This window comes from Anastrepha ludens, chromosome X (genome assembly GCF_028408465.1).
Source record: "Anastrepha ludens isolate Willacy chromosome X, idAnaLude1.1, whole genome shotgun sequence".
In the NCBI taxonomy this organism is placed as follows: domain Eukaryota; kingdom Metazoa; phylum Arthropoda; class Insecta; order Diptera; family Tephritidae; genus Anastrepha; species Anastrepha ludens.
This window is the reverse complement of record NC_071503.1, coordinates 10,562,654-10,574,469: the sequence shown is the minus strand read 5'-3', so window position 1 is coordinate 10,574,469 and position 11,816 is coordinate 10,562,654. Positions and strand designations below refer to the sequence as shown.

At 42.2% G+C, this 11,816-nt stretch overlaps 1 protein-coding gene across 1 annotated transcript; it reads left to right on the top strand.

Annotated features, from left to right (window-relative positions):
- Nucleotides 1-6,995: 6,995 nt before the first annotated feature.
- LOC128869740 (uncharacterized) lies at nucleotides 6,996-7,993 on the top strand. Its single transcript, XM_054112341.1, has 2 exons — nucleotides 6,996-7,150; nucleotides 7,207-7,993. Exons 1-2 carry the CDS (start codon nucleotides 6,996-6,998, stop codon nucleotides 7,991-7,993), a joined length of 942 nt encoding a protein of 313 aa, XP_053968316.1.
- The last annotated feature ends 3,823 nt before the right edge of the window (nucleotides 7,994-11,816 follow it).

Below are 11,816 nucleotides of genomic sequence, written 5' to 3'. Positions count from 1 at the left end.
CTCGGAGGCCCACCTAAACTCAGTAATAAAAAAACACCACAACTTTAGGCTAAACCCTGCGGCCTGAGCCCTAAAATGACCTTCTGGATCTCCACCCAAATGGTAAGGCCTATCCTTCTAGATGGGGCATTGGTATGGTAGACAAATTACAGCCTTATCAGAACTGTGCTGGGGTGCCTAAGAGAACTACTCCAACCTCGGCGATGGAAGCACCTTTAAATTACCACCGCTACACTTAGCAACCGAAGAGAAAACTGCTATGCAAGCACTCTCCTTTCATATCTATATACATATATAAAAATTCAGCCGTTTTTCGCGTTGTGATGAACTTTACGGGGAATGGCTCAACCGATTTTAACCAAACTTTGGCACATTGAAGAGACACATGTGGAGAAGGTTTGTAACTATGTTTGATTAAAATCTCTTTTACTTCTTCGTCAACACATAGTATACACGAGGCAGCGTTCTTTTTACGCGTGTGGTTGTTATTGTAAACGGTTGCATGGAGCGTACATTTTACTCACATATGTACAAGTTAACGCAGCAGTATTTATGCCTAAATTTTCATTCCATTACATTTCAATGGAATGCAAACATACATACATATACATATATTCATACAGCAGTGGCTGCACACCTGCATTCGCATAGACTAGAAACATACAAATTAGCAGGCACAGCTGTAGCTGACCGCCTGCAACAATTGATCGTAACACAATGCTGCTGTGACTAACTTAACACTATGCTTAAATACTTCTTCTTTACACCCACACTTCGGGATAACCGAAGCAAAACCATTAGCTCAACGAACCTGAACAGGTCGTCGCTAAATATTAAGTACTTTTTCTTAGGCAAGGCCGTTTTCTTACAAGATTACCAAAGGTTATCAGTAATAGTGCATGGTGAAAGTAAGTGTTAAAACTAACAAGAAAGTGTTTTATTTGGTAAAGTGTTCAAGTGAAGCAGTTTCCAGGCACCAACCAAAGATATATTGTAAAAAAGTGCGTCAGAAATATTTAAGAGAAGAGATTGTTTTTACATTTTCCAACGATATTTTCACAAAAAATTTACAATATATATATTAATTTTGCAAATGATTGATAACAAGTGAAACAGTGAATAAATGGTGTGAAAAATACACACAACAGAAATCGGCAAAAATAATTAATATTTTAGAAGTTTTTACTTAAGATATTTAAGAAAAGAGATTGTTTTCACACTTTCCGTAGATATTTTCAAGAAAAATTTCAAAAATATTGTATATATTATTTTTGCTGATCATTTCCCATTTCTGTTCTGTGTAATTTTCATTTCAACGCGTGCTCACAGTTCAATTATATTTTTAAAAGATGGCGCTAACAGTATGTTAATTTGAATTCCAGTTTAAAAACAAGAAAAGTAGCAATCAAGAGCTCAGGGTGACATAAGGGGTTATACGCAGTTATGACTTTCAAAAAAATCGATTTTTTTTATTGCATTTTTGTAATGTACATATATTCAAAAGTATACGCACGAAATTCGAAGTAGATCTAAGCAATACTTTCGGAGTTATACCTAAATATGTAGAGATGCCTCGGCACGTTTTAAGGTAGGTATTGAAACTTTAAACGTGTTTTTTTCAAAACGGCATTTTTCAAGTCGGTGGACACGATATCTCGAAAACGGCTTGTTTGATCGGTCAACCGTTTTAACTGAATCTTTAAAGATACATTTTCTAGTAATTAATCGTTCCTTTTGTAAATCTGATACTTATTTTCCATTTTATAATCAATTTACGGTCAAATTTTTATGTAAAAATCGAAATCATTTCTTTTAAAAGCTGCCATTTTGTGAAAATTCACTATTTTGATTAGCCGCCCGATTAATTACTAGATAATCTAATATATTAACAAAATTTGTTTGGTTTTTTGATTTCAGATAATCCAATCCTGAGTTACGATGCACACCGTAAATCGTCTTTTTTTAAAGGAGGTTCCAGAAATCGCCTGCAGCGCGCTCTATAATCAACATTTTCATAAATAAAAAATTTTGTCACGTTCTTGAAGCATGCTTTTATAACCGCCAAAAATTTTCAAATTAAAATATTCTGAAGTTTCTTCAGGATAAATCCTTGACAACCCGTCTTTTATTTGCTTCATAACTGCGTATAACCCCTTAAGTCGTATTGTTGTTGTGTCGGGTAGGTCGTAGGTGACTCTGTGTACGATATTTCTGGGGTTATTAGTTTATTTACACCAGGGTTGTGATGCTGGTCTGCGGATGGCGTTTGCGTGGTTGGTAGATCTTTTTTACGGAGGGAGGGGAATTTTTGTAGACCATGTAGCCTTTCTAATTTCTTCGCATAGGGCACATTTAATTTGATTTTTGTTGGAGGAGTGATGAATTTTGCAGTTAAGTGTATTATGTTTATCAGCACATTTTCCATATACTGGATCTTCTGTGCAATAGTTCTGCATGTGGCCATATTTTTGGCAGTTTGTGCATTGAGGGATTGTCCCCTATAGGTGAGGTAGCTCAAACGTGACTGTGCAGTGTAGAAGGCTTACTATTTTGTAAATTTCTTTCTTATTGTCTTGCTGTTATAGCTCTAAAGTGCTCGTTAGGCTTTAGCTCTAAAAGTGTAGTATTTTGTTTCTTTATCTTTTAATAGTTTTAAAATGTTTGTGTAGTGAATGTTTTCTTGCGGTTGGATTTTAGCTTCATTTGTTGGAAGTGCCTTGAGCTCATATTTTGTATCAGTTAGTGATTTAAGAGCTGTTGTTAATGCATGTACATTTTGCACATATGTAGATGAGTGGTTTAAGTTTGCATTGTTCTGTTCGGATTTGTGGTTTTGTTTTCGGTTCTCTCCCTCTGTCAGTATGTAGATCACTCTCTTCAGCTTCTTGGGCCAGCGCCAGCAACTCAAAACGGTTGTTTGAATTTGGTTTGTCCAGCCAGTACTCTTTGGGTGTTTTTGTACAGTATTTTGAGTTTTGTTAATGTTTTTTATTACTGTTAATCCGTTAATTTGAGTTGTTTAGGGACTGACTGTCACGGTGCCGTTTTAAGTTTTCTTACTTATTTGGTTCATTGCAGGTAATGATGTTGATATTTTGTACTTGCGAAAATGTCGATATTGTGGAAGTTTTTGAAATTGCTGCCGAAGAGCAAATCAGATGCAACAGGGAACATATTAGTTGCTGATGTCGTTGTGAGCGGCGGATGGCTTGGTACTGTTGATGGCTGAAGCTGAACCGAAGGTGGTGGAAGTGGCGTTGATGGTAACGGGCACTGTGCACTCAAGGGGAGGGAGAGAGTAGTTATATCTCTATCAGATGCCGAAGAGAAAGATATGAGTTCTTTTAATGTGGTTTGGAGTGTGTGAATATGTGAAATAAGCATGATTCACTTTTGTTTTTGCTTCAGGCTCTCGCCTTAGAGTTTGAACGTTTTTCACGCTCATTTTATTATTTGCTTTAAATAGTTTTTTCGCTTTTTTTTAAGGAGGTCGTTAGCTAAGCTTCTTCTTCTTCTTAACTGGCGATATAACCGCTTACGCGATTTTGGCCGAGTTTAACAAAGCGCGTCAGTCGTTTCTTTCTCGTGCTAACCGGCGAAAGTTGGACACACCAAGTGAAGCCAAGTCCTTCTCCACCTGATCTTTCCAACGCAGAGGAGCCCTTCCTCTTTCTCTGCTACCACCAGCTGGTACCGCATCGAATACTTTCAGAGCTTTCAGAGCCGATCGTTTGAATCCATTCGGACAACATCACCCAGCGTAGCCGCTGGATCTTTCTTCGCTGCGCTATGTCTATGTCGTCGTAAAGCTCATACAGATCATCGTTCCATCGCCTGCGATATTCGCCGCTGCCAACGTGCAAAGGTTCAAAAATCTTGCACAGAATCTTTCTCTCAAACACTCCAAGTGTCGCTTCATTGTATGTTGTCATCGTCCAAGCTTCCGCGCCATACGTTAGCACGGGCATGATGAGAGCCTTGTAGAGTGCTAGTTTTGTTCGTCGAGAGAGGACTTTACTGCTCAGTTGCCTACTTAGTCCAAAGAAACACTTGTTGGCAAGAGAGATTCTGCGTTGGATTTCAAGGCTGACATTGTTATCGGTGTTAATGCTGGTTCCTAAATACACGAAGTCTTTTACAACCTCAAAATTATAACTGTCTACAGTGACGTGGGTGCCGATACGCGAGTGCGCCGAATGCTTGTTTGAAGACAAGAGGTGCTTCGTTTTGTCCTCGTTCACCACCAGACCCATTCGCTTTGCCTCTTTATCCAGTTTGGAGAAGGCAGAACTAACAGCGCGTTGTTAAGGCCGATAATGTCAATATCATCGACATACGCCAACAATTGCACGCTCTTATAAAATATTGTGCCTGAGCGATTCAATTCTGCGGCTCGTACGGTGCTCTTCAACATCAGGTTAAAGAAGTCACACGACAGTGAGTCACCTTGTCTGAAACCTCGTTTGGTATCAAACGGCTCAGAGACGCTGCTGGTGTTGAGCAACGTCATCTTACATAGCCGTATTAGTTTTGCGGGGATACCAAATTCAGACATAGCGGCATACAGGGAACTCCTTTCCGTACTGTCGAATGCAGCTTTGAAGTCGACGAAAAGATGGTGTGTGTCGATTCTCCTTTCATGGGTCTTTTCCAAGATTTGGCGTATTGTGAATATTTGGTCGATGGTAGACTTTCCAGGTCTGAAGCCACACTGATAAGGTCCAATCAGTTGGTTGACGGTGGGCTTCAGCCTTTCACACAATACGCTCGCTAGAACCTTATAGGCGATATTGAGAAGACTCATCCCGCGGTAATTGGCACAAATTGCAGGATCCCCCTTCTTATGGATTGGGCAGAGCACACTTAAATTCCAACCGGCAGACATGCTTTCATCCGACCATATTTTGCATAGGAGATGATGCATGCACCTTACCAGTCACCAGATCGGCGTATTTGCTCTTACAGGAAAACGCCCCGGTCTTAAAACCTTCTGTAAGCCGCCGAACTTTCTGGTAAAATTTCCGGGCGTTGTTCCTATTGGCCACATCCTTTCTTCTGTCGGATAATACGTCTTTATTCCTTTTTCAGCTCTCTGTAGCGATCCCACATGGCTCGCGTTTCTTCTTCGGCGGCGGTACGTAGAGAACGAGAAATGTTGCTCCATTGTTCGTGCATGACGGTTTGTTGGGCAGTACTCTCTGAGAGCAGGAGCCAGAGACGGGTGGCGAATCTTCTGACCGTCTGTTGTGATTGCAGCTTTTCGATGTCGAACATTCCTTGTAGACAGATGCACGTTTTTTGCTGCACAGAGGCGTGTGCGCAGTTTGGCTGCAACAAGGTAGTGATACGAGTCGATGTTGGGTCCTCGGATCGTACGTACATCTCATACACTAGAAGCGTATCTTCCATCTATCACAACATGATCGATCTGGTTTCGTGTTTTTCGATCAGGAGACAGCCAGGTGGCTTGGTGAATCTTCTTATGCTGGAATCTGGTGCTGCAGACTACCATGTTTCGGGCCCCCGCGAAGTCGATCAGCCTCTGTCCGTTACCGGATGTTTCGTTGTGCAGGCTGAATTTTCCGACAGTGGGACCAAAAATTTCCCACCCTGGCGTTGGCGACAAGCACGATTTTTATGTCGTGGCGGGGGCAGCACTCATAGGATCGTTCCAAACGCTCATAGAAGGAATATTTGGTCGCATCGTCCTTCTCTTCCGTCGGGGCGTGAGCGCAAATTAGCGAGATGTTAAAAAAAAGGGGCTTTGATGCGGATTGTTGCGAGACGCTCGTCCACCGGAGTGAACGACAGTACTTGGCGACGAAGTCTCTCTCCCACAGCAAATCCAACACCGAATTTGCGCTCCTTTACATGTCAGCTGTAGTAAACGTCACAAGGTACTACTCTTTTCTTGACGTTAGCTAAGCTAATTATACAAAATATGGAGTTCGCTACTCATCAATAGTACTGCATCATTCGGTGTATCTTTGGGATTGTCGGGGGAGGGAAGTGAACTCTACACAAATCCAAGGTGGAACAGCAAATGCTAATGGATGAGTGGCTAGGCTAGGGGGTATCTAGTCGCTAGTATGCGAACTTGGAGCGGTCAGGCACGGCTCCATTTAAATAAGTGCCTTACTGCACTACCGAGGCACTGGCGCAACGGACCAACCTTTCTCCTTTACTCGTGGGAATAAATAAACAATTAATACTGAAAACAAAAATTAAAATGGTGAGATCAGCCATAATAGCTCACCAGAAGAGGCCTTAATATCGCAAGCAACGATCGATGAGCAGTCTTCAAAATGGCGCGAGCCACAAGGCTGCTACTCAAAACCCTAAAGACAGGGCCTCAGAGGCAGATCCGCCACGGGTACACAGCTTAGATGAGGCCTCATCAGCTGAAACGCCTAAACAGCAACCCATTGCCCCAGAAACAGCCGGAAAACCTAAGAAATTGAATGGAGAAGGTAAAAAGAGGTTTCATTGCCTCCCTAAAAATAGGCCCTATGCCCAATAATAAGACAGATGTCGTCGAGTCAGGTCCAAAACGGCAGAGGTCATCGGAACAGACAGCTCCAGCGGCTTCCAGTCACACATGTAAAACAAATTTCTGCCTCCTACAAGGATGTGGCAACAGGAGTCAAAATGGCAGTGCTATCAAGGGACTATTCCAATAGGCCCCTAACACCTGAGCATATGGATTACATCCAGAATCTCATTCTTGCAAAAAGACTGACGGAGAAATACCAGACCATAAAACCGGCATTTTTCGTGTCGCGACACCCTAAGGGTGCTTCACTGTGGATTGCAGTGGGCACTTTCTGCAGGGGCAGAATAATCGCATCTACATCGACAAATGACGTACACTAAAAGGAGTCGAAACAGTCTCAAATATAACAATGGTTCTAGCAGAGACCAGAAATCACCAATTCTGTCAAGTGACCCTCAAGGTTAAGACTGCACCCGTCAATGCAGATACATAAGCGAACCAAATGGAAGCTGTGGAAGAGGACGAAGGTACTTCATCCAACCATGGAAAAAAATTCTGTGAGGAACTAAACGATGAGATTTGTGTAATAATTAAAGGCAACCACGAAAGGACCATAAAGGACTTAATGCAAGACGAATTAAATATAAGCTGGGAATGGTGTATTAAAGAAGGATTATCAATAAACCTTTCCAAATTACCTCGCGCTACCTAAGGGCGAAATTCATTCTGGCAAAGATTGCCAAGAATGAACAAGCCGGTAAAGCGCACGAGCGGGACGCTGAGGACCGGGTGAAGTACGAGGCCGCGATCAGAGAGTACGAGGCCGCGTCTGCTGCAAAATTAATCCAGCCACAACAACATCCACAACAACAGCCCAAACCGGCACGGAGCTCGGCTAAGCGTAACCGCTCACAGGATGTGAGTGAACGTGTGGCCAAAAGGAGCAAACACTCCTCAACCCAGGGGGCTGGGGGCCCTTCAACTAGTGCGGCAGGCGCGGCCTCGAGGGCGGCTTATAGTGAGGTGGCCAGAGACCATCTCCAAGTTGCCCTCGTGGACGCAAAAACCAAAAGTGGAAGAGCGGTGTTACCCCTTTGGGATGCCATTGAGGGACGGCTATCGGGGATGGTCGTCAGACACCTCATGGACAAAAAAGGGCCAGCACCTCTCTTCGACTCGGGTGAAATCTTTCGGGGCTGTAGGGTGATAAAATGTGCCAATCAGTACTCGAGGGAATTTCTGGAGAAGAGCCTTGCTACGGTTAGCAACGCCTGGGAGGGGCTTTCGCTAAAGCTCATCCCTGCCTCAGAAATTCCCAGGCGACCACGAGCCAGAATCTGGCTGCCGAAAATGGAGCTGGACAGTTCGGAAATTGTGCCGTGTCTCAAGCTTCAGAACCCTGAGGTTCCTATGGATGACTGGTCTGTCATCAAAGTAGAAGAACCTCAGCAGCATAGCTCAGCCATATTACTGCTGATTAACAACGAGTCGTGGTGGTAGCATATGCCGATGACTTGGTCCTGATGGTCTCAGGTCCCTTCCCATCAGTAATGGCTGAAATTTTGGAAGGTGCATTGGCTACACTCAGCAGGTGGGCCGCCAGTAGCGGTCTCAGAGTCAACTCTGACAAAACGGAGTTGATGCTATTCACCAGAAAATACAAGCCTCCGCCGTTTAAGCTTCCTAGACTTAATAACCAGTGTCTTACACTTTCATCGGAAGTCAAGTATCTTGGTGTAATACTTGACCCCAAGCTCCACTGGAAGCTGCACATAGAAAATCGAGTTAAGAAGGCTAATATAGCCTTCTATGCCTGTAAATCTATGTTCGGCGAGAAATGGGGCCTCAAGCCACGTGTCGTACTCTGGATGTACAACTTAGTGGTCCTGCCAATTTTGACATACGGTTGCCTAGTTTGGTGGTTAGCTCTTCAGAAGGGCTACAACTTCACTAAATTAGAGAGAGTGCAGAGAACTGCATGTGTGGGCATCACTGGTGCCTGCAGAACATGTCCCACCGCTGCGCTCAACGTTATACTCCACTTAATTCCTGTGGATCTGCAGGTTAAATCCATTGCTGCTCAGAGTGCTATCAGACTGAGGGAGTTTGGCCTCTGGAGACAACTCCCTGTTGGGCATAGCAGCATCTTGAAGCAGATCTCCCCTTCCTTCTCAGATATTCGCACCGACCTCTCCATCCGCAAACTGTGCTTTGAGGGTTGTGCTAGGGCTATCTTTCCGAGCAGGCAAGATTGGAAAGAGGGGAGAGTTGTTGCAGATATAGAGGCCTCTGTTTTCACTGACGGATCCAAAATGGCGTCTGGAGTGGGAGCGGGGGTCTACTCCAAATCAGCCAACATCTCGGTCTCCTATAAATTGCCGGAGACAAGCAGCGTCTTTCAAGCAGAGGTCTTCGCGATCCTGCAGGCATGCAAAATGCTTCGGGATCGCTGTTGGGAGGGAGACATAACTTCTTTCTAAGAAAAGCGCAAGACAGATGGAGGTCTGTCTCATCGTGTGCCATTTCAAAAGCACTATGGCCTCAATACGACATAAACAGAACGCTTTAGGTGATGGGAACCCCCCGCCATTCAATTTCCAAACTCATCGCGGTGATCACTGGCCACTGGGTGATCGGCACTCACGCGGAGAAGCTTGGAATTCCGTACAACCCCCATTGCAGAAGCTGTGGGGATCCTACAGAGAAAGAGACTGTGGTACACTTTCTCTGCAGATGTCCGGCTTTGGCGGCTAGGCGCTTGAGATTCCTCAGCGTTCCCTTTGGGGATGACTTGACGAAATTCTCCAGCCTAGATCCCTTTTCTCTCCTCCGCTACATCAACAGCACTGGATGGCTGTAGACGGTCTTATCTCCTCCATTAATCCTTTCACAGGTAGTGGTCCACTCTATGGTATCAAAACGGCACGTAAGTGCTACTTGTAGCGTACCTGGGGTACTCTTGTCATCTTACCTACCTACCTACCTACCTCGGAGGCCCACCTAAACTCAGTAATAAAAAAACACCACAACTTTAGGCTAAACCCTGCGGCCTGAGCCCTAAAATGACCTTCTGGATCTCCACCCAAATGGTAAGGCCTATCCTTCTAGATGGGGCATTGGTATGGTAGACAAATTACAGCCTTATCAGAACTGTGCTGGGGTGCCTAAGAGAACTACTCCAACCTCGGCGATGGAAGCACCTTTAAATTACCACCGCTACACTTAGCAACCGAAGAGAAAACTGCTATGCAAGCACTCTCCTTTCATATCTATATACATATATAAAAATTCAGCCGTTTTTCGCGTTGTGATGAACTTTACGGGGAATGGCTCAACCGATTTTAACCAAACTTTGGCACATTGAAGAGACACATGTGGAGAAGGTTTGTAACTATGTTTGATTAAAATCTCTTTTACTTCTTCGTCAACACATAGTATACACGAGGCAGCGTTCTTTTTACGCGTGTGGTTGTTATTGTAAACGGTTGCATGGAGCGTACATTTTACTCACATATGTACAAGTTAACGCAGCAGTATTTATGCCTAAATTTTCATTCCATTACATTTCAATGGAATGCAAACATACATACATATACATATATTCATACAGCAGTGGCTGCACACCTGCATTCGCATAGACTAGAAACATACAAATTAGCAGGCACAGCTGTAGCTGACCGCCTGCAACAATTGATCGTAACACAATGCTGCTGTGACTAACTTAACACTATGCTTAAATACTTCTTCTTTACACCCACACTTCGGGATAACCGAAGCAAAACCATTAGCTCAACGAACCTGAACAGGTCGTCGCTAAATATTAAGTACTTTTTCTTAGGCAAGGCCGTTTTCTTACAAGATTACCAAAGGTTATCAGTAATAGTGCATGGTGAAAGTAAGTGTTAAAACTAACAAGAAAGTGTTTTATTTGGTAAAGTGTTCAAGTGAAGCAGTTTCCAGGCACCAACCAAAGATATATTGTAAAAAAAGTGCGTCAGAAATATTTAAGAGAAGAGATTGTTTTTACATTTTCCAACGATATTTTCACAAAAAATTTACAATATATATATTAATTTTGCAAATGATTGATAACAAGTGAAACAGTGAATAAATGGTGTGAAAAATACACACAACAGAAATCGGCAAAAATAATTAATATTTTAGAAGTTTTTACTTAAGATATTTAAGAAAAGAGATTGTTTTCACACTTTCCGTAGATATTTTCAAGAAAAATTTCAAAAATATTGTATATATTATTTTTGCTGATCATTTCCCATTTCTGTTCTGTGTAATTTTCATTTCAACGCGTGCTCACAGTTCAATTATATTTTTAAAAGATGGCGCTAACAGTATGTTAATTTGAATTCCAGTTTAAAAACAAGAAAAGTAGCAATCAAGAGCTCAGGGTGACATAAGGGGTTATACGCAGTTATGACTTTCAAAAAAATCGATTTTTTTATTGCATTTTTGTAATGTACATATATTCAAAAGTATACGCACGAAATTCGAAGTAGATCTAAGCAATACTTTCGGAGTTATACCTAAATATGTAGAGATGCCTCGGCACGTTTTAAGGTAGGTATTGAAACTTTAAACGTGTTTTTTTCAAAACGGCATTTTTCAAGTCGGTGGACACGATATCTCGAAAACGGCTTGTTTGATCGGTCAACCGTTTTAACTCAATCTTTAAAGATACATTTTCTAGTAATTAATCGTTCCTTTTGTAAATCTGATACTTATTTTCCATTTTATAATCAATTTACGGTCAAATTTTTATGTAAAAATCGAAATCATTTCTTTTAAAAGCTGCCATTTTGTGAAAATTCACTATTTTGATTAGCCGCCCGATTAATTACTAGATAATCTAATATATTAACAAAATTTGTTTGGTTTTTTGATTTCAGATAATCCAATCCTGAGTTACGATGCACACCGTAAATCGTCTTTTTTTAAAGGAGGTTCCAGAAATCGCCTGCAGCGCGCTCTATAATCAACATTTTCATAAATAAAAAATTTTGTCACGTTCTTGAAGCATGCTTTTATAACCGCCAAAAATTTTCAAATTAAAATATTCTGAAGTTTCTTCAGGATAAATCCTTGACAACCCGTCTTTTATTTGCTTCATAACTGCGTATAACCCCTTAAGTCGTATTGTTGTTGTGTCGGGTAGGTCGTAGGTGACTCTGTGTACGATATTTCTGGGGTTATTAGTTTATTTACACCAGGGTTGTGATGCTGGTCTGCGGATGGCGTTTGCGTGGTTGGTAGATCTTTTTTACGGAGGGAGGGGAATTTTTGTAGACCATGTAGCCTTTCTAATTTC

Coding starts and splice junctions, on each gene's coding strand:
- LOC128869740 (XM_054112341.1), top strand. CDS start 6,996: ATGGAAGCTGTGGAAGAGGACGAAGGTACTTCATCCAACCATGGAAAA. Junction 7,151..7,206: donor TTAAATATAAGCTGGGAATG/GTGTATTAAAGA, acceptor GCGCTACCTAAG/GGCGAAATTCATTCTGGCAA.